The sequence below is a fragment of the Heloderma suspectum genome, chromosome 10, assembly GCF_057233095.1.
Source record: "Heloderma suspectum isolate Gila_16-S chromosome 10, 16-S_ref, whole genome shotgun sequence".
Classification (NCBI taxonomy): Eukaryota; Metazoa; Chordata; class Lepidosauria; order Squamata; family Helodermatidae; genus Heloderma; species Heloderma suspectum.
Genome location: NC_139467.1, coordinates 44,570,657 through 44,593,317, shown reverse-complemented (window position 1 = coordinate 44,593,317; position 22,661 = coordinate 44,570,657). Strand labels below are relative to the sequence as shown.

The window sequence follows — 22,661 nt, the reverse complement described above, 5'->3', positions numbered from 1 at the left end:
CGCCACAAGCAATACAAAACAACAACTGCTTAGAACAATAAGTGACAATCTAGACAGCCAACCAAAAACAGAGGCAAAACCAGCAGCAGAAGCAATATCATTTCAGCCCAAAGGCCTTCCAAAACAGCCAGCTCTTAGCCTGCCATCTAGGGGGAGACGGGGCAATATATTCCTGCCCAGAACAGGCCGCACACTCAGTCCCAGGGCTAGTTGGTTCCAGCATACCTTCGTTCATGGGAATACTTTTAGAATGGGTCCTATGGAGGAATACGTGCGGGAAAATTTGCTGGCAGAATGGCAATACACCTGATAAGGCTGAGCTGTGTGAAAGCCCAGCTGAAGGAGCATGCTCTACTCTGGTGAAATCACACTGGAGACTCTGGGTCAAAGGAATAAGAACACTTGCATTTATTGCAGGTAATACATGCTGTATAGGAGGGTCCCCAACTCAAGATGGAGGGAGACCCAACGAGATAGAATCCTAGAATCATAAAATCACGGAACAGTAGGGTTGGAAGGGGCCTGCAAGGCCATCGAGTCCAGCCCCCTGCTCAGTGCAGGAACCAAAGTCAGAGCATCCCTGACAGACGGCTGTCCAGCCTCGTCTTGAACGCCTCCAGTGTGGGAGAGCCCACCAAGAGGCAAGAGCATGAAGAAGGAAGGGAGAAGTGAGGTCAGCAACCCTAAGATTATCAGTCTACCATGGGAAGGAAGGTTAGTACAGATCAGAGGATAGTTTAGGGAGCTTGGAGGCCCTCTCTCTATCTATTCACTTCCCATGCAGATACATCTCCCTTTCTCTTTCATCTTTGAAGCTAACTGCATTGCGCCCACACTTCCAACAAAACTTTACATCAGACTTTGTTGCCCACATGGATCTTCCAGGAAAGACCCATGAGCAGCAGCTCCTATTCATGTTCTCTCAAAAGACAATCCACAAAACTGAGCAACCCAGACGCAGCTCTTCCTGGATGTGTGATTTGTGTCTCTAGAACTAGAAATCACCACAAAGGTGACCCTGCGAATGAAAACGTTAACCATAGGTGGGAACTCTGGTGAAGCTGTTTTTGTCTGCTCCTGTTTATAAGAAATTTTAGTGCAGACCAACCATGGGACAGACGGGGCAATTATTCTTGGCTGCCATTTTCCCACTCCAGAAAAGGGAGAAGTTGGATAACTGTCACTATGTAAACACGGGTCAGTTTAGTGTATGACCAATGGCACATTTTCCTGCTGCTTTATTTTATTTAAACACATGCATGCACATCTTTCTATGCCTTATGTTTCAAATAAAAAACCTGAAAACGTGTGACTGCAGAATTTGGATTTTGGTTTACTTATTGGCAAAGGCCAGAAGAAAAGCAACCAAATGGGCTCTGAATGTGGAAGATCCAGGGTGCCTACAAAGAAGCTGCAACCGCCTGCTTGATTTGAGAGGGCAGCCCAAGGCATTCTGCTGCCCCAGGGGGCTGAACCACTCACTAGGGCTTTCTTCACATGGAGCTTTTATCCTGTGATTGAGATGGCTCCTTCACGGAAGTTTGCAGTCTCTTTACATGACCCTCCAGGGTGTCTCCTGCACTAAATGCCCTTTGTTCCGTTTTTAAATAGATCGCAGATAATGAGCTATCAAATTACCCTGTTGTGTTCCGCTTGAGTTCCCTCCGTGAAAGAGGAAAAGCGGCAAGAAGCGGCGAGATCCATGAAAGACAATGGAAGATTCAGGTACGGGGAGAAGGAGGGGGAAAGGGGAGGGGGGAAAGGAAGCAGGTGAAAAAGGGAGTCGTTGTGATCCTGCGTGTAAAACGGAAGCAGAAAGCCCCATTTTAAATGCAGGATTTTAGGCTGGTGTAGAGATGCCCCTGGAGAGGTGTGCCCCAGAGTCCCTTACAATGTTATGAACTCTTCCAAGGCTATCGATGGCTATATTACCTCTGGTATCAGAGGCAGAATACCAGTTCCTGGGGAACATGTGTGGGTGGGTGCTATTGTGCTCATGCCCTGCTTGTGGGCTTCCCAGAAGCATCTGGTGGGCCATTGTGGGAGCAGAATGGCCTTTGGCGTGATCCAGCGTGGCAATTCTTAATGTCGCAGAGGATCCTGGGATGCACCTTTAAGTCTGCATGTGACTGATTTTTCCTTGATGCATTGAAGCCTGCATTGCCGCTTGGGTGCTTGCCTGTGCCAGCCCTGAGATAACTTTACTGTGATTGGGACATGCATCACCCTCAGCTCAACGCCAAGTGTCGGTGGGCTTTTAGGTCCCCCAGGGCCTGCTGGGCTCTCCTGTGTTGACTCTCTGATTGATCCTGGTCACTGGGCCTTTGAAAAAAATGTGTTCTCCTCTACCCAAGAGCTTAGAAAAAGCTGGTTGTCATCGGAATCATACAAGCCTGCAGCCCAGCAGAGACATGTACGTGGCTGGGTGTTCGGTCTCCTCCCCCCACCCCTTCTTTCTTGTTCTTTCTTTCCCTCAAACAACTCAGGGCTTTATCAGTCCCATCTCTTTCCCACGGTTTTCTGTTGCCAGTAAGGTCACTGGTCTTTTTAAACTGCGGCTGAGACCAATCACCAAGCCGGGAAAGAAAAGAAGGGGGAGGGAGGGGGCATGAGACAGTTCACACAGACTGCTGTTTTACAGGAAGATTTGTTGGGATCTCAACCAGCAAGAAGGGAGGGGGCAGTAGAAGCTGAGAAAGCGGGGAAATCAGTCATCTCTCACCCCTGGGAGGAATCTCCTTGCGCCGTTGCACAGGGAGGTGGGTTGGAGATGTGCTGAGAAAAGGAAGAAGAGGCAAATGCTGAGAGTGGGTGACGGGAGGGACACGTTTCTGCATCTCCAGACAGGACAGCGCCTGCACCCTTCCTTTCCCACTGGAGGCGATGGGAGAGGAAGCCAGCCAGCGGAGGAAGAGTTGAGCCATTCAACTAGTGAGTGTGCTCTGGGAAGAGTGAGGAGCTGGAGGTTAGTCCATCAGGGTGTCTCGGGATGAAGAGGCCTTGCCAGGAGGAGAGTTCATCAGACACAGAATCAGATGCCACCATCGATGTGGGAAAGGAGGAGGAAGAATGTAGAAGGTAAGGGAACACCAGCCCCCTGGGTGGAGAAATGATGCCCGATTGTGGTAATGGCACCAGTCAAGGTCCACTGATGTTGTGCAAGGCAACACTAAATGGTCCATGCATGGGAAGGAACCCGGCAGAGGACAACCACCAGGGAAAGCTTCAGCAACCACAGCATGTTGGGACCAGTGTTGTTTTAAAGGGGAGCTATCTGCAGAATGCTGCTTTCAGAGGCATTAAAGGACAATTAATCCGCATGTGTCTCTTTCATTTCACATTAAGTGGCAGATGGGGGAAATTGAGCCTCTGTTGGATCGTACTGTTATGTAGCTGCCCAGGCTTTTTCACTGTGGCTTGTGCAAGATTCGTAATTTTCCTACAGTGGTGCCGAGGACTGTATCCACTCACTATTTAAATGTTGGGATGTCAAAGAAACACTCTTACTCTAGCAGCAACTTCTAAACAATCTTCAGAGGAAAGCCCTACACAGAGCACAGCACAGCAGTCTAGTCAAAAAGTTATGAAGACCTGAGTGCTTCTTCCCATGTCTGAATCTGAGAAAAAGGGTTTTATCCTTCTCATAAGTTGGAATTGGTGCAAAGTGCTCCTGGCTGCCTTGCATCGGAGCAACAGTGGGTCCAGAAACAGGCAGGGCTGGAAAATCTCTGTTATGAAAACCTCATCAATAAGTCAGACCTCCTCCCCAAAGCCCACAAGGCCTGTCACCAGTCATTCCTTCAGCCTTGTCTGTACTGAGATTCATTTGGCTTACCTACCCATATCCTGTGTCCAGGCACAGCATAAGCATGGAGCTGCTAGACTTATGGCAGCTGAACAGGAATGACAGGAGTGGGCAAGGCTTCTGTCTGGGGTCTTGCCGTTCTGGCTGAGGTTTGGTGAAGATCGCTCTCCTTCGTTTCTTTCTCATCAGAATCCTCTTTTATTTTGAGCTGTGCAGTGCGTTCTCTCCCACCACAGAAGATAGGATAACCATGCCTGAATGGTTCATCAGCAAGGGAGATCGGAAGAGTCACTGCCCAGGAATGTAGAAGCCTTACTATTCTCCCTTCAGCCCTGTGGATTTTAGCTTTCCTTTTCAGACATCCATTCCCCCACTTCAATCTGTGTTTTTTCCAAGTTGATAGAGGCCTGTTGTTAGAAATATGGGGTGACTCTGTGTCTGTCATATATATTGATACTTGTTGTTTTCAGATAATAATTCTTTAAAAATAATCTAGACTGTATCAACATTATATAAAAACTGACCCTAAGGGGGCAGAATTGGGGAGAGGTGTCAATTTAAGACTTGACAAATTATGTAAATTGTATCTTTAAAAGCCTTTGGAGCCCAGGAGATGGATTGCAAGAAACATTTGGGTACTGAAATTTGTATCTGCAAAATGGACTGTCCTCCACATCCCACCTTTTCTGTTTTTGTTTCTATTTAGCCAAAAGCCTAGGTCCGTTTCTCCCACAACAACATCTCAGATGCAAGCAAGAAAGAAGCGCAGAGGGGTGAGTGGTGTATAATCTAAAACCGGATAATATTTTTAGAGAGTTGTTTGAATGAGCAAAGTGATTTGCGTTTCTTATTATTTGCCCTCATAACAACCAGTGAGGTAGGCGGCTATAATTCAAATTTTACATTAGGAACCAAGGCTGAAATGGAATGATGGGGCGGGCGGGCGAGATGTCAGTGAGCCCAGGTCCACATCCATCATTGTCTACTACTGTGTAGCCAGATTTGCTGTTTAGCCCTCCTTCCCCAAGGTTTTGCAGGAGTGGGGTAGTCAATCACTCTCTGAAAGTACGAGCCCTGATCAGGTTGGCGCGTTCCAGACGGGGCCTTTTAAGGGTTACCTCCACATTGTTGGAACTCCCTCCCCTGAGAACTTTGGTCGGCTCCCTCACTTCAGAGTTTTAAGTAGGGCGTAATGACCTCTCTGTTGGCTTTGATTGATCTGTTGCTGTCTTTTGTTTTGCTTCTGTTCTTAGTAATTTATTATGTGGATTCATTTATTTAAAACTATTTTTAGGCTGCCGTTAAGGTGTATTGATGCTGTATTTTGAAAAACGTTTCGTTTCGTTATTGCAGGCTGCTTTGGGAGGACTTGTCCTGAAAGCCAGGTTATAAATAATGTGAATGAATGAATGAATATATAGGACTTTTGTGATGTATGCTGTCTGTGCATCCAACTGTGCACACTGCTTTTCTGACTGTGCATCTGAGTTGCACTGAGGGTGGATAACAAATTATTATTTCCTTAAAATTAAAAATCAGATTTTAATTTTTTAAATTGGATTTTAATTTTGTTAACGTTTCAGCAACAATAGATTTATCTTTTTAAAAACAACATCAACCTGGTTTAAAATGAAATCTGAACGTAATGCAAACATATAGGTTTAGATCTAAAGGCGCCCTTTGTAAATGGAAAGAGTAATCCCATCTGCAGAAGGGCTCTTTCCTTGAACTGATGCAGGAGCGGCTTCTGTGAACAGATGTGTGGGAGGAGGAGGTGATGCTTGCCGGTTTCCCCAAGCCATGCCCCACACAGTTCTGAGGAAGGTCCCTGAACCCTCCAGAGCAGATTTTCAGCGGGTGTGGGGCACTGCAGGGGAGAGGGAGACAAGACCTGAGAGTGCCCCATTCTGTGAGCAGAACTCTGGATCCAACCCATAATATCTTAGAAGTGAACTTATGACCTGGTTATTAACTTATGAAAGGCTTCTTTTGTTCATAATTGTGGGGAAAACAGCACAATGGTTATCATACAGCACAATAGTTTGTGTGCTTATATTATAGCTTGTTACTAGGGGCTTATAATGTAGACATTTACAGAGGACGCTCTCAGGTTGTACAATGGCTTTATTTTGTTTCAAACAAATATGTTTTATGGCTGTAGCCACCAATTAGGATGCACTTCCATCAAGGAAGTAAATAAATAATAGCATTTTAAAATTAAAATCAATGTTTTAAATTTGCCCCTTTTTCTTAGTGATTTAAATCAGGATTAAAATAGCCTTAATCCAGCCTGGGTGTACATCTGTACAACTATCTGCACAGTGGATCTCTGCATTCATGTAAAGCTGTACATAGAGGCAGAAGCATCATTTCGTGTTTGGCTAGGAAGTAGTTGAGCATATATATTTAATTCATTGATTTAAAAGACATATCCAGCCTTTCTCTCATAAAAAAAGATCTGAGGTGGCTAACAGAATCAAGTTAAAACAAATAAGAGAGCAATACAAAACTGGTTTTAAAATTATAACATAATTTGATAGAATCTTGGCTCTTCCTTGCTTGTTTTTGCTGCAAGGAAGCCTACTTACAGTGGAATCCTACAGACATATACTCAGAAGGTAGTCTCAGGTTGCAATCCTATCGGGATAGGCTCCTGCCTGCAAACTTGGAGGCGACTGCCTATCCAATGCAGGCAGACTGCAGGAGCAGTGTGGAGGGGATCATCCCCCTGCGCTTCAGCTGCCCTGCATTTACGGCTAGACAGCGGATTTCAGGGGGCAAAGCGGGGCGGGGTGGACGCCGGACGACGCACAGGTGTCAGGGTGGAAACTGAGCCCAGAGAGCCTCAAAGCAGTTTGGATTCTGAGGAGGAACAGCTATCCGTGGGAGAGGGGCCAGTGCATCCCTCCCAGGCTCAGCACCTGGCAGAGATTCCTCCTGCCAGCATTCCAGAGATAGAGAGCGACCCTGGCAGTGAGGGAATGCGGGAGGGGGGCTTCTTAGATGCTCGACGCAGACGCAAAGAGCGACGAGCGATGGAGGGTGCGGAAAGGAGGCGTAGCGCCCGTTTGGTGCGCAAGCAACGGCTGCCTCCCGTGGACCCAAGGGAAAGAGGGAGGATCTCTCCCTAGCCCATAAGTTCAGGGTCTTCAAGTGACTCTCTTTCAAACAGGGATCAACTGACTACTTGAAGCTTAGGCCACCCTGCTGTTCCTTGCTTTAGTCGCTGGTGATCAGCATCTGAAAGAGTCATTAAGTTGTAAAAGGATTAAAGCTTTGAAAAGAAATCCTTTCCTCTGTGTCTTGAGTTGGCTATTGGAATCTACTGGGGTCGCCAGAGCGCTCCTGACAACAGGAAGCATCAGAACGGCGCATCCGCCCTCACCGCCCCGCCCTGCAGAATGCCCTGTTTTTGTTGCTCTGCGCTCCTCTTAGGAGCGCAGAGCACGGGGCCAAACTGCACTGCCTACAAGGAGTGCGGGCTCCGAGGGTGGTTCCCAGGAACCAACCTATCCTGTGGCTGTCTAGCCGCTGACTAGCAGCCATAGGATTGCACCCTCAGTGAGCTTACTCCTCAGTAAATGTGTACAGACTTGCACGCCTTAGGTGGCAGAGAATGGTGCCAATCATGCAGGGTTCTCCTCTTCTGTTGTCATTGCAGATCATTGAGAAACGGCGCAGGGACCGTATCAACAGCAGTCTGTCTGAGCTGCGGCGCTTGGTTCCCACTGCCTTTGAGAAGCAGGTAGGTGCATCTGTCTCCCGTAAGGCTCCCCTCCCCCCACACACATGCACAAGTTCTAACAGGACCAGGATAGGCATTTTGATTATATAAACAGGAATGGAGAGAGAAGATCAGAGGCATAAATTATTCAAAGCAGCAAGAGGGATTCCTGCAAACATCCAGCCCTGGGATTTGATTGTGCAACCAGCAGGATCCATTTTGGCTGGTACTTGGATGAATGCCCCTCTTCAAAGAATGTTTTTCAACTGATGTTGTAGGAGGAGGCACCACTTCCAGTGAAGAATAAGTGGCATGCTTCTCTCTGGGATGGAAAAACAAAATGCCTCCTTCCAGACGGAGGGGTGAGTGAGCAATTGTCATGCTTTGAGCTTTTCTACACAAGGCAGTTAATCGGCTGTTAATTGGTTTACCTACTTTCACTTTCATCACAGAAGCAAGATAGGAGCACTACATGAAGAGTGTTTCCTTTCCTGCTTTTCTGCTATATAACCTCTAGATGGCACTGTGGTAGCGCAGATACATAAGTGAAAAAATGGGTTCTTTCACTTTCACAATTAAATGCCACATTTCCCCTGCTCTAAAAAAAACCCTGCTGAAAGTGCTAGTTAGACACAGAACTGAAACTGGAAAGTCATGATGTTGTCTAAAGGCCCTGTAAACAACCATGAGTAGGGAATGACAAGCACATAATAAATGCCTCATATAGAAAAGTCCTTTGTTTACTCACTTTTTACAGCGCGGTGGGTGGGTTGTGCATGACATTGTGGTGGAATCAAAAGCCTCCTGTGTTTTCTGTCGTCGTCTTCTTCTGCTGCTTTTTCTCAGACTGATAAAAGTCTGCCTTTTTTTTTTTTTTTTTTTTTGAAAAAAGCAGTACTATCTCTGCAGGTGTAGATAGATGCCTTAAGACTACTCTTCAGTTTTTCCAAGAGGTATGATTTTGACATGGGCAATTATATTTTCAGAGCTTGAGTCTATCACCACACCTAGGGATGGTGGACAAATGTGTTCAGTTTGCATCTTACCTAATTTTGCACTTTTTAACCACTATATGAACTGAAACTCAGTTATCCTTCGAAATTTGCATTTCTCCAAATTTTACAATGGAGTTCTCCAATTAAACAATGTGCACAAAAATGCATATATTAGGGGAAATAATGATTAAAAAATTCATTATATTGGAGAAAATTGCTTGCAAAAATGTGTATATTAGGCAAAAATGCATGTACTGTATTAAGAGAAATATGCACAAAAATGCTTATGAATTTTCATGTAAATTAAAAAAAAAATCTCAAAGTTCAAAACAAATCAAACTTAAATTTGGAAAAGGGGAGAAACTGAGAGTAACTGAAACTGATTCATCCATCCCTGACCACATCACAACAGCTCTCTTTTTATCAGCTGCCGAACTGAGACAAGAGAGAGATGGGGGAAGGCTGGATCAAGCACAAAATCCTCTTTCCTTATGCTGCAGCCACTTTGTTTTTCCAAGTTCTGCCATTTCATTTTTGTGGGTCTCTCTGCTTCCTCATTAAGCAGCAGTTGCTCCTTGCAGCCCCCTAGGCTCCCCCCTCTCCTTGCTCGATCCACTCCAAACAGACAGAGGATGCTACTCCTTCTCTGCTTGGGATCCCTAGGCAGACAGGCAGGCAGACAGGCTGCTGCTCTTTCCCTCCACTCCAGCAGTTCACAAGCCACTGCTCTCTGCCCAGGTGAGAACACTCTTCCGCAGGCAATTTCTCCTGCTGGTTTGCCTCGATAGTGCTCAGAAGCGAGCAAAGTCAGTGTGCACCTAGAGATAGCGCCCTCCCCTCTTCCCTTCTTCTCCCCCCACCCCAAAGCCTTTGCATTTTATTTCACCTCAGGGATATCGCGTAACTGAAGTCCTTGGGGAAATTAAAAAAACCCATCTCAGCTTTAATCTGAATTGGAAACTCTTTGTGTCTGTGTGGTAGCTGGTAGCAATTGTGGTGAATGTCAACGATGTAGCAATTGTGGCAGGCAGGCAGTTTGGGAAAAGCTCAAACCATGAAGAGAAAGAAGGGAGGAGGAAAGAGAGTGAGAAGCCACGTTCTCTGATCTAGATCTACACCTGTCAGTCAGCCTCCCCCCCCAGTCCGGCTTCAGAGGAGCCAAGACTGGAAGTGCTTCCAGATGAGGCTGGTATTGTGCAATTGCTCTGCTTCAGTCCTGGAATTTTATGCTGCTTCTTCTGTCTTTTTTATTTCCACAAGAACGCTGTTGAGGGAAAAATGGAATAGCTGCACAATACTTTTTGACTGGTAGTGCTAGGAGCTCTTGGTCAGGAAGTATCTGAGGAGGGTGGGGGAAAGGGGATGATGAGCCATCCATGTAGGAAGAAGCACGAAAAAGTGTGTAAATCATTGCATATATCGTTATCATTATTTTTTATACAGAGTAAAATGTGCGTGTGTTTGCGAGAGAGAGGGAGAGACAATTGGACATTACCATATGCATTCAGTTTGCCTACTTTCCCCTACGCATGAAGTGGCCCTCTGACACACACATTTATAATTAGAATCCTCTTTTGTTCACTGAACAGGGCTCTTCCAAACTGGAGAAAGCAGAGATATTGCAGATGACAGTAGACCACTTAAAAAGGCTTCATGCCACTGGGGGCACAGGTAAGACATTTGTCTTCCATGTTACACTCTTGGGGCTCCTTCACACGGAGCTTTTATCCTGCGATTGAGATGGCTCTTTCATGGAAGTTTGTGGGCTCTTTACATGAGGCCGTGATCATTCAAGGCATCTCCTGCACTAAATGCCCTTTGTTCCGTTTTTAAATAGAATGCAGATAATGAGCTATCAAATTACCCCATTGTGTTCTGCTTCAGTTTCCTCTGTGAAAAGAGTAAAAGTGGCAAGAAGAGGAGTGAGATCAATGAAAGATGTGGGGAGAAGGAGGGGGAAGGGGTGGGGGAAAAGGAAACATGTGAAAAAGGGAGTCATGATCCTGCATTTAAAATGGAAGTAGAAAGCCCTGTTTTAAATGCAGGATTTTAGGCTGGTGTAGAGATGCCCTGGCTATCCTCTTCCAGTCACTAGTCTGTCAGATGCTGCTCTAGAAGCGAGCATGTGGTGACTGATTTGTACAAATGGCTCCCTGGCACATCTCTCATCCTGCTATGGTCTGAGGGCCATGCTAGATGCAACACCATTCGTGCAATTACCAATTATGCGAATGATTTTTTTTTAAAAAGAGCAAATAGAAGGGCTTGGGGGGTGGGGCATTCTGGATTAGGACTACAGCAGGGAGCAAAGGGTTAATGTTCCCCTACCCAACCCTTACTCTGCTGCCAGGATCTCAGTCTGTATTGGGGTGCTGCCCCTGCTAGACCCTCTTTAAAAAAAAAAACTGGGTTCAATGGTACTTACTCCCAGGTAAACAGGTATAGGATTGCACCTTGATGTGTGTCCTGTGGCTGGACACAGGGCTGACATCTGTGCTTTTATTTTCAATACAGGTTTCTTAGATGCTCGAGCCTTGGCAGTGGATTACAGGACCATTGGTTTTCGTGAGTGTCTCACTGAAGTGGTGAGATACTTGGGCATCCTTGAAGGTCAGAGCAGCACTGATCCTGTCCGGCTTCGGCTCCTTTCCCACCTGAACAACTATGTTGTTGAGATGGAGCCGCCCCCTGTAACAGCGTCCTTCCTGTCCTTTCAGCCCTGGCCTTTATCACTTCTCCCTAAATTGACAGCCCCTTCCACCCAGGTCCATATACCTGGGAGGGAGTGCGCCCCTGGTTTAGCAATCTTGGCTGCTTCATCAGTAGTCTATCCAGGCCCTACCCCAAGAACAGCCCCCATTTGCCAAATCCCAAATGCTGTCCCATCAGTCTGCCCTAGCATCCTGTCTGATAGAACTGCATTATCCCGAAGAATTAGGCCACCACTGGTGACATTGACTGCTCCCAGTTCTGCACCCAGCAAGAGTGTAAGGGAGGCAGCAGCACACAAGAGCAGCCATTTTGCTGCATTTCTGTTCTCTTCCTCCGCTTCTTCAGCTACAGTTCCAGTAACACCAATTTACACTTCTCCTCCTGCTCTGAACCCTCCTACTCAAGGATCAGTAATCAAAACGGGGACCGCTAGACTCCGCTACTCTTGGATGACTGAAATTGGAGCTTTCTGATCCTTTCCCTGAACAGAGTCCAAACTCATTCATCAGCTCCAGTTTTTACAAAAACAAAACAAAGCTGAACTCAGCACTTATTCCTGCAACTGCTTTGCATATATAAAAAGGCCTTTCCAGGCAACTGGTTTTCTATATGGGGAAAGTGAAGTCTTTGCAAGTTTTAATGTTGTAAAGCCGCCTGGAGTCCCAGTATTGGGAAAAAGGCGGGAATAATAATAATAATAATAATAATAATAATTTGCGAGGAAACACAGCTGGGAAAATGGCGGTTTTCTCCCCAGCTACCACACTTTCATTCCAGCTGGGAGCACTCCGCAGAAGCATCTGACGGTTGATGCCTTTGACAATACACACCTTTCCTCCATTTTGGGAATTTTAAAAAAATTCCTTTCATTTTTGAGCACTCTCTGTTGTATCACTCTAGTCATGAACAACCTAAGCATTATTTTCTTTTGTTTGGTTCAGCCTGTGCACTCCCCTCTTGATTTATAGAATACCTGTGCACTGTTTGTTTGTTTAATGAGGGATTGGGGAAATGGCCACCATTGTGCAGATAGTGATCCTTCTGTATCTTCTTTTCCTTTTGTGCTTGCGCCCAAGCCATTAAAGTCAACTATAATGTTTATATGTTGACTCTAGTAAACTTTGGATTATCCCTTATATTCCCCCTACTCCCCTTAAGGCTCTAGCGCATGCCTTAAGAAAGCCACCAAAGGTTACAGTTTTATGTTCAATTTACTTACACACACACAGTGTCACTTGGAACTCCAGCCTCCTTCAGGCATGTGATAGGAAGAGGATGCCGGCTTAGAAAGAAAAAGATAAACTAGACATGGGAGAAATCAGAATGGAAAGCAAAAAGGATTGAAAATGAGCAACAGCAAAAACTGATGATATAAAATTCCCCTCACCCTGGAGTCATACAATTGGTAAGCTGCAGAAAGATACAATTTACGTATCTGGTGGGCATGTTAAAACTGTCAAATGTAACTTTGGAGAGTGAACTCTTCACAAAAGAGAGGGCAACTTCTGCTCTTAATATGCTTTAAATGTCTCCACCGGGTGACAGGCAATGTGGAATAATGACCCTGTTTTTATAAAAGTGAGAGGCATATTTTCCTAGAGTTTACCTTTGTTTTAGAATGTATACACCCGCTCATTGGACAATGCAGAATGCCTCTAAAGTTTCATTGGCAGTTGATGGACATTTGGCAATAAAAGTATTTTAACTGCTGGTGTGTTTCACAAAATCTGCTGTTGTAACAGTGTGTTTTTCTGGGTTGGACATTAAAGTAAATGTCATTTAAACAAGCTAAAACCTTCGTTCTTCCCTAGAGAAGTACCTGAGGATCAATGATAATGCCACTACCCAAATCCCAGGGAGTGAATCTGGGATATTACTATGAATGGTGCTGTGTTGTTAAGGTTAGAGTACAAATAGTATTTACTTTTATTTATAGAAATATTTATACACTGCCTTTAGACCCCAAAAGGATCACCAAGGCAATTCACAACAAAAACACACACAATCCTATTAAATATTAAATTTGGTGATGTCAAACCACAATTGCAAAAAAGGACCACATTAACTTTTTCATAATTTTCTTAATTTACAAATTGATAACATATTGACAAAAACAAATACAAGAACAAGTCAAATTAATATAAATTGTAAATGAAAGAATATTTGAAGTATTGTTTGTATCCTGTTCTTGCAGCAAAAAGGTGAGAAATAGGGAAGTAACTAAAAGCACAACCCTATGCTTTCCGGGGGCAAAATCCCACCTCTCTCTGGTGTACAGTTAAAACAACGAAAGAGCTGTCCTCAGTAAGCACACCCCTCTTGAAGTCAATAGAGAGCACCAGATGACTGCTCTGACTGCTCTCCCTCTCCCACAGCCATAATGAAGCATTGCCAGTCACTGCACGCCAAGAGCGGCATAAACTCTCCAGACAGGAACCCCCCTTCTCCCTTGATAGGGCTGCACCATTCCAGCTTTCTGTCCAGAGAACTTTGAGCACACAAGTGGGGAGTCTGGTGATAGGAAATCTACAGGTGAAAGGACACTTGGTACATAAAGAAACACTTTGCACAAACAGCAGAAGGCCTTGGCCTGATAACACATGTCGGAAACCCCAGACTTTTCTTTAGATATCCTGCCTGTCTCAGGATGGCCGATACAAACACCCACAGGAACTCAACCTCACGCCTCCAACTTGGAATGCAAGGATGAAACACCCCATGCTGCTAAGCAATGAAAGCGGAATCCCATGTCCTCAAAGAGGAATGCGGAACAGTTTAGGTGGGAAGCAGCTTGTGTGTGCAGGCAGGTGTTTCAAGCGGCTGCTGGCACAACAAGCAAAGATGGCTGAATCCACCTCCCTCTCTCACGCTGCCACACTGCAGTTCATTGCTAATAGGGATGTACTCTTACAGATTTGGCCTTTGCTTTTAATCTATAGTTCCAGTATTTTGGAAGCCTTTGGCTGACAGTTAACTACCCACAGCTGATCAATATACTTCAAACAAAGCATATACCAAATTTTTTTTTAGGTGAATTTTCAATTTTGGTTTTGTACTAACAAGAATTAGTAAATGAAAAATCCCTTGATCCAGCTTTCATTTTTATTAGAAATATATTTGTAGATTCACGTCAAAATATAACTTGCATAAAATGACAAGATTCTTAGGTCTGCTGTAGAATCCACAAGTTGGATTTCTTAGAAATCTGAACTCATTTGAATCCCTTGCATATTTCTCTGACATTCCTAATCGCTATGTTTGACACCAGCAGTTCGTTGTTAAGTTGCTCCTACTCACTTCCAGTTCTGGAGCTGGTCATGGGGAAACATGACAGACCAGGGGGCCATCTACATGACAACAGAAGGAGAAGCGCATCATGGGAATTCTCAGCATTTTCAGGAAATTGGCTTTGGTCCGTCAGGGACACATGAAGCCAGACATGTGGAGTAGACCGTACCTGAACCCCCGCTTTTCACGGGTCACACAGCACTTGGAATCAACATACTTCTGGGTCGGGTGGGTGGAGTAGAATTGAATGTTATTAACCCAGCAGGGGCTGCTCAACCAATGAGAGAGGCTTGTTTCCCACCCCTGTCCAGGCTCCCCCCCTGCTACTACATTATTATGAACGGAGAGTAACTAATTCACAATTCCAAAGGCTAGAAGCAGCGCTGTAGTGCTTTTATGAATGACAAACGGCAGGCTAGATACTCGCTTCTCATGAGAGCACACTACCACTGCAAATAAGCCCCATTCCAGCAAACATTCAGGGAGTTATAGCTTCAACCCCCCTTTCTTTTTCACTGGCCACTTCTCCCTGCTCCAATGGCAGGCTTCTCTGCCCCTGTGATCCTGATACCATGATAGATCGCTACTGCGATAAAGCCCTAATGTGCATTTATTTAATGTCAAAGGAAAGAGTATAAGCTCCCTTTTCGCTCACTTCCATGAAGAAGCCGAAATCCCAGATTATCCAGTGCAGCATCTGAAAGCTCCCCATGAGAGCACCCCCCACCACCCCAATTTTGCCCCATTTCAGCAGTCACAGAGTTATAGCTTCCAGACCATTTTACTGCATCAGAAAAGTGAAGTAAAGCAAACATCAGAGAAGTGAATTAACATGACATCAGAGAAGTGAATTAACACAACATCAGAGAAGCGAATTAATGCAACATCAGAGAAGTGCAGTAACACAAACATCAGAGAAGTGCATAATGACGGCTCTCGACAGGGAAATGGAGGCTAGTTACTCCCGTGGGCAAAAAGGAAGTGCAGCACGATTCTGAAGGCTTGAAATACCGCAATAGCGCTTTGATGAGTCAGAAAGGCAGGGTAGTTACTCTAGTTACTCTCCCTGAGGATTGTAGTGCCAATGGAGGAAATGAGTGAATGGAGGGGTGGCCCCACCCCTTGACCACGTCACTGCCAGGTCACAAAGGCAGGCCCAGGAATTAATATGGAGGAATGCGGCACGCTGCAGCAGAACTGCCTGGGAGCCACTTTAATTGAAAAAATGGAATAAAATGACTTTCCAATAATGTGGCTTTTCAAGACAGAAGCTGCTGGTTGGCAGCACACTTGCCACAACGTCATGTGCTATGAAGGACCTCAAAATGTTCCCAATCTGTAGGAAATCCCCCATGCAGACCCCCCCCCCTCCCCGGGGAAAGCAAGCTGTGGGTTGGAAACAGAACTTTTCCAGCTCTTCTCACCTGTGCACTCCTTTGTTTAAATTTAACCTCCCACCCTTATAAATGGGACAGACACATGAAGAACAAATGCAGCAGCCCCCCCATCACCTGTAGTTTGGTCCTGGGACTGTAAGGACAAACAGCCTGAAAATGAGGTTCTGACTTTGCCCCAGTGGGCGAGAAAGTGTAGCCAGAGATGACTTAGGATATTAAAAAGTTCAATATGTTTTAAAATATATTTTACAACTTTGGGAGGAAAACAGTGAATGCCCTTTCAACTTGTTAAACAAATGAAAACATGCCACACAGGAAGTCTTAAGATATGGTTTATTGAAAAAAGTAAATGCAAAAGGACATCACATGCAGAAGTAAAATGTGAAACGTGCAATGATTACAGAGAAAATACATTTGTACCCATAAAACACACGGATTACATGCAAAGGTTACACCATGCAAAGTAAACTACAGTTTAACTCTTGCTGAGCCCTATTAGAAAAAACAGTATTAGGAAAACTGCATTAGAGTATCAATCGGAATAGCTAGGACATACAAAAGTTATAGTAGTCCAAAGTAGCAGCAGTTTGAATTGTTACTTAACTCCATTTAAACTTCCACTAGTCCAGACTGGTTAAATGCAATGTTTAAAGCTTTCAACTATATAGCAGTATAGTCCAAATCTTTAGAGACAAGGAAGTGTGGGGGTAGGAATTAAAATGAATGCATAGCTACCTATACCAAGCAGAGATCTGAAGAAGAGGCTTTTGTGGACCCAGATGTAGATTGGAGGAGACCTCTCTCCGGGTCCAAGGTGTAAGACTCAGCAGAGTCCAGATAGGAACATTAATTCAGGTAGAAAGGGGGGGGGAAGTGTTTCAAAACGAAATGGTGCTGAAGCCCAAAAGCCACACCAGTGAGTAAAATAAAATAGAAGGGGGAAACTAAACCAAGCTGCTCAGGAGCCAGGCATTTGGCTCAGAAATGCTGGTTTGGGGCTGGAGGGAGTGGGGGACAGCCCAAAGTCTCAATGCCAAGAAAAAGACATGTTCAGAAAAAAGGGAGAACCATTCCTCTCTCAAATGAAAGCGAAAATTTGGCTGAAGCCAAAAAGGCTTTATTTTCCCTTACCCTCAAAGCAAGGATCCCTTCATCCCCTATTCTATCCCTTCATTCCCTTCACACACACGCAGCCACCCTGAAGCAAAAATAAAAAGTGCCAGCTTTATGGAAAGACGGAAGAAATAGGCTGAATCAAGTGACCAGAGTCAGGATCTGAACTTAAGACCTCATGTGTGCTCAGCCTGGACTGTTCTTTAGGGCTACAGCTCCATATTAACTCCTTCCTTCTCAGTCCTGGTCTATAGGGCTGGGTTCATATGGGGTTGTGTCACAGGCTAGGCCCTAAGAGGTGTCTTGTTCCTGTGGCTGCTCGGTAGAGTGGGGCCGCTGCTTCCTCCCACTTTTTTGCATCACCAATCAGGGCTGTTGACAGACCATCCAACAGGCGGGCTTTGCTCTGCAGAGATCATTTCTACATCTCCCTGGGCTGGCTGCAGCCACCATCATCTGTCCTTAAGTGCACTGCTCTCTCCCATTGAGCCACCCAGCAGCTCCTAGGATTGCCTGCTGTGGTAGCTTCCATTCTTCTTTCTGCACGTGACACTCCCCTTTCCCCTTGCACAGATGCCCATGTAGCATGGATAGTTCTGACCACTGTCAGGGAGGCGTGAGATGTGGCCTTTCGATGCAGGCCTCCGACCCATTGGGCTATAAGGCTGGCTGGGTAGGGCAACACCTTGGAGGCCTTTTGCAGTCCCTGTGTTGTAACTGGTGCATTCTGTGCATGCTAGGTGATGCAGGGGACATTGTTGGGATACAATGTTGTGATTGGTGGATGGCAGAGTAGTTGCCGAGGTTGCTGTGGGCGTGGCTATCAGTGCTGCTATGTTAGCTGTGAGGAAGCCTGGAGAGCGGCCTCATACGGAGTCAGATGAATGGTCCATCTAACTCAGTCTTGTCAACACTGACTGGCAGCAGTTCTCCAGGGAGTCACAGGAAGCGTTGCCAGCCCTGCCAGGAGTGAACAAGGACTGAACCTGGGAAACATTTGCATGCAAAGTGTGTGCTGAACTATGGCTGTACTGGTCTTGTTTTGCTTTTGGCTTTACTGTTGGGAGTGCATAAAATCCTAACTACATTATGCCAAAGTAATGCTGGTGTAGATGTGACACACACAGTGGGATTGCATTCTGCACCTCAGAGAAAGTATGTAATCTACGCCTGCCCCCTGCTGTCAAAGCCATTAGAAGTATGTCAGCTGGCTGGAAATGTTGGAAACCAAAATGAAAAGGCAAATACACTGTGGCTGTTTCAAGACAATCTGTGCAACAAATGCAATGCAGTGACTGCTTCAGGAAGAAGCATTTACTCTTGGGAGCCTCTCTCATTCCAAATGGAAGCAGTTTTGGTATCCATGCCTGATCTTTAGAGAAGCCTTCCAAACTAATGTCAGCCAAGAACCACAGGCAAAGGAAAAGCTTTCAGGTGTGTTCTACTGTTTGGGTTGTTTTTTTTTTTTTACAATGTGCATGAATGTGGTCTCATCCTCTCTTTGGGCTGCTTTGTACATTATGCAGCAGCAAACTTGTGTTTGCCACTGTGGGGATTATTATGGGATGGGGGTTAGGTGGATGACCTCTTAGGGTGCCTTCCAGTACTGCAACTAGGGCTAAACCTCAGGGCTAATGTCCAGGACCCGCAAATGACCACCTACAAAGTGGTGGCTTCAGCACCTGGGCCAGCATGGGCATGCCGGGACTCACTAGGGCTGCTGCTGATCACCACAGCCTTTTTCTCTTTCTTTTTAAAAGTGGGTACAGAACTGGGCAGGTGCATGGCTACAGATGCTCATTTTATTATTTTTACTTTTAAAATATATTATCCTTTTCTGCAACAAAATGGTGCTTATTCCCAGGTAAATGTGTTTAGCATCAGGAAAACAGAAGCAAACTCCACTTTATTCCTGTGGTTATGATGATGCTATGATTTAAGTGAATTTAAAATGCAAAACTGCACATGCTCAGAGTATTTACTTTCATTTCTTTTTGTCGGGGTTGGCTTACAGAGGGGGTGGGGCTGCTCCATTATTTCAGGAATGTAGAAGCACTTGTAAAACATGGAGCTGTGTGTGGTGTCGGGGGGAGAGAATAGAAATGTTAGTTCACGACTGAAATAATACATATGACCACCTAAAGCCGCCACCCTGTCAGACCTTTAAGTCAAGCATTTAAAACTACCTAGCTGCACTACTGTTCCTACCCTATGATTGTTAAGAGAAGGACTGCTGCAAACCCGTTGAACAGATCTGGGTTAGATGTAGAGCCTTTCTACCCAAGGCATTTATTGTAAGCTCAGGATTCCTCACTCAAGGTAATTTGTAGGTGCCTCCAGGGCCTCTCCCGTGCTTTGCAACCATTACAATAGATTTTTTCCCCTAATGAGGAAAGTCTGGTATCCTTGTGAATGGTAGCATAAAACCCTGGTGTATTTGTGCAATTCCGCTATACCACAGTGGCACATAATAGTTGTATAAGGAAACATATAGAAAGGCAGATTGTCAAGAATGATGGTCTACTTTTCCACCATGAGACTAGGCCTGGTTGCATCAGACATGACACCCAGGCCTAGTCTCATCGTGGTAAAGCAGGCTGTCATTCTTATTTATTTATTTATTAAATTTCTTAATTGCCCATCTGGCCAGTCACCCGGCCACTCTGGGCGATGTACAATAATACAATAGTTTAAAACAGTAAGATTCCACATTAAAACATCGTATTTCTAAAAATATCCTAACCCACCCCAAATGCCTGCCTGAACAACCACATTTTTAATGCATGGTGGAAGTTCATTAAAGAGGGGGCATGGCGGAGTGCCTTAGGGAGGGAGTTCCACAGAGTAGGGGCCACCACAGAGAGGGCCTTCTCCCTCGCCTCACCAGCCTAGCTGTCTTGGCTGATGGGACAGAGAGAAGGCCATCCGAGGCTGGTCTTGTTCAGCAGCCTGCCTGGTGTTGCTGGAGGCGCTCCTTCAGATAGGCTGGGCCGGAACCATATAGGGTTTTAAAGGTCAAAACCAACACCTTGAATTTGGCCTGGAAAACAACTGGTAACCAGCGCAACTCCTTCAGCACCGGAGTAATGTGATCACGTCGGCGGCCACCTTTAATCAGGTGAGCCACCGTGTTCTGCACCAGCTGCAGCTTCTGAACTGTCTTCAAGGGTAACCCCACGTAGAGTGCATTACAGTAGTCTAGACGAGAGGAGACCAATGCATGTACTACCAATGGGAGCAGATTGTCAGGAAGGTAGGGGTGCAGCTGCCTTATCAGAGGGAGTTGGTACAGCGCTGTCTGGCTCACAGCTGACACCTGAGCCTCCATGGACAGCTGGGAGTCTAAAATGACCCCCAGGCTGCAGACCTGATCTTTGAAGGGTAGCCGTACCCCACTCAACACCAGGTCAAGATCCCCCAACCTCCTCTTTTCTCCCACCAAAAGTACCTCAGTCTTGTCAGGGTTCAGCTTCATCTTATTCCTCCCCATCCAGCCACTCACCATCTCCAGACATTTGGACAGGGATTCTACGGCCAGCCTTGGTGAAGTTTTGAACGAGAGGTAGAGCTTCTTGACACAGATAAATAAACCCCCCAGAAAAAAGTATGTGTGAAGGAGCCGATCTTAATCCCACAAAGAATCTGGAAGCAGAAGTTTTGGTAAAGTGGCAGGTTAAAAGCCTCATATAGAAACGTCCCTGTTCTATTGTTAGGTAAACTAAGGTGGCAGGCTGCCATAGGGACCAATAGCTAGACCATCTTTCATTGAGTGATAAGGAAATGGCCAGAGACTGTTCTGGAAGGGGAAGCCATTTTAGAGATGTAAAACTTCTATTGGTTTCCACATGGGCAATGCGTTCCTTGGGCCAAAAAAGGTTCCCCACCTCTGGACTGATAGTTTGAAGAAGGGCAAAAAGACACAGAGCCAAGCTGGCTCTGGAAGCAACTTACAATATTGCCTGCCCCTCTAGAAACCTGAAGTCAGAGCAGTTAACTTTAGGACTTCCCCATATGCTCAACCTGTGTATTTGTAAATAAATGGAACTACTACAAAATACCATAAGGCGCCTCATTCTGAAGGAGACCAAACTTGGGTAAGTGCTGCAGCCCTGAAACCTTCTAAGGCCCTGTTTCCATGATGACGGAAGAAGGGAGGAGTGGCTCACCTGCATTTTTATAGGAGGCGCTTCTGGTCCGGGCAGGGCTCCATGAGGCTGTACATTGCACCATTCTAAGTGGCTTCACATAACTTACTTCCAGGTGGGTGGGTGGGTGGAGTGAACGTCATCTGAGTGGCAGGGGCTGCTCAACCAATAAGAGAGGCTCCCCCCCATCCTGGCTCCGTAAGGATGGTGCGAAGTAGTTACTTCCCCTTGTGACCTTTGTAAGACAAGCCTCCCAAAGAGCCCCAAGCCTCACTGAACACAATGGGTGTTACTTCTGAGTAGACACACATATGTTTCTGCTGGGAAGGTGTGGGGGGAGAACACAGGGATAGGAAACCAGCCCCCTTTCTATCCAAACCGATACTGCACAGGATCTCTATAACGAAGCTGTGAAGTAGTTACTTCCTAAGGCAATAAACCAAGCAGGTTTGGTAAAGCTCTTTACAGGCTTCAGACTCAGTGCTTTAAACTCTGTATTCAATTCAGGGGGATCTCTGTAAATTCTGATGTGGGCATTCAGGGGAGAAGCCTCATTGAGCACTATGGGAGTTACTTCTGAGTAGACACTAATTGGTTTTTGCAGGGATGGGAAACACACAGGAAACACCCCTTGACTGGGGTCATGGTGAAAGGCACTCCCCTGGGCAGGGCCAGCATACCCCAGGTCAGTGCAGGGGTTGGGGCGCGCAGCAACTATGCCAGGGAGAACCCGACTTGAGGAAAAGAATCGGCTGTAAGCAGTCTCAGGAAATCCATTTTTCCCCTGATGAGCTCCGGGGTGGCTGCTGGATGGCCACAATGTCAGGTATCCCTAATGACCTCAACACGCAGCCGGCTCGGAGTAAATCGCTGGTGGAAACACCCCCTCAGAAAATTGGGGAGTGCTTAACAATATTTTAGGAGGAGTTTTGAGGCAAATCCTGGCTTCCCCAAGAGTGTGCTTGCATTTTTGTAATAATTAAGCCTGTGCATTATAGTGTGTTTTAAATGTATAGCCTGCCTTATCTCAAAGGCTCAGTTCAGGTGACAAAAGTGAAGAAAGCAGAACATTAAAAAAAAGCTAATTTGCTTAAATTTCCATAAACCCAATCTACAAAGGAATTATTGTTTACATACTACATTTTTATGTACTCATATAGAACATTTTACAGGTACACTGTAAGAATGCAGTAGTGAAGAGGTCACTTCATTCAGCCTTTTTCTTCCTCCCCCCTTTCCATAAAGCTGTCATTTTTTATTTTTGCTAAAAGCTAAACCTGGTGGCCAGGGTGCCTCTGTGTACTGGGGGCTGGTTGCTTTTTTAGAGTACACCATGAATATGTGTGCATTTGTGTGGAGGGACGGAGTGGCCACTGATGTATGTGGAGAATGGGGAAATGTTGCTTTTATCTGGTAAACTTTCAGAGTGGTAGCTCTGTTAATCTGTTACCATAAAAACATCAGAGAGTTGTAGTGCAACCC

General features: G+C 45.6%; 1 protein-coding gene across 2 annotated transcripts; it reads left to right on the top strand.

The window, feature by feature from the left end:
- Window positions 1-2,682: 2,682 nt before the first annotated feature.
- Window positions 2,683-13,017, top strand: HEYL (hes related family bHLH transcription factor with YRPW motif like). Of its 2 annotated transcripts, XM_084816180.1 has the most exons (6): window positions 2,683-3,078; window positions 4,512-4,578; window positions 7,467-7,550; window positions 10,114-10,195; window positions 11,039-11,134; window positions 12,466-13,017. In XM_084816180.1, the coding sequence occupies exons 1-6, from the start codon at window positions 2,990-2,992 to the stop codon at window positions 12,540-12,542; spliced, it is 495 nt and encodes a 164-aa protein (XP_084672306.1). In that variant the 5' UTR covers window positions 2,683-2,989; the 3' UTR covers window positions 12,543-13,017. The 2 variants fall into 2 exon arrangements, with proteins under 2 accessions (XP_084672306.1, XP_084672305.1); XM_084816179.1 differs by having other exon boundaries at window positions 11,039-13,015.
- Window positions 13,018-22,661: the final 9,644 nt, after the last annotated feature.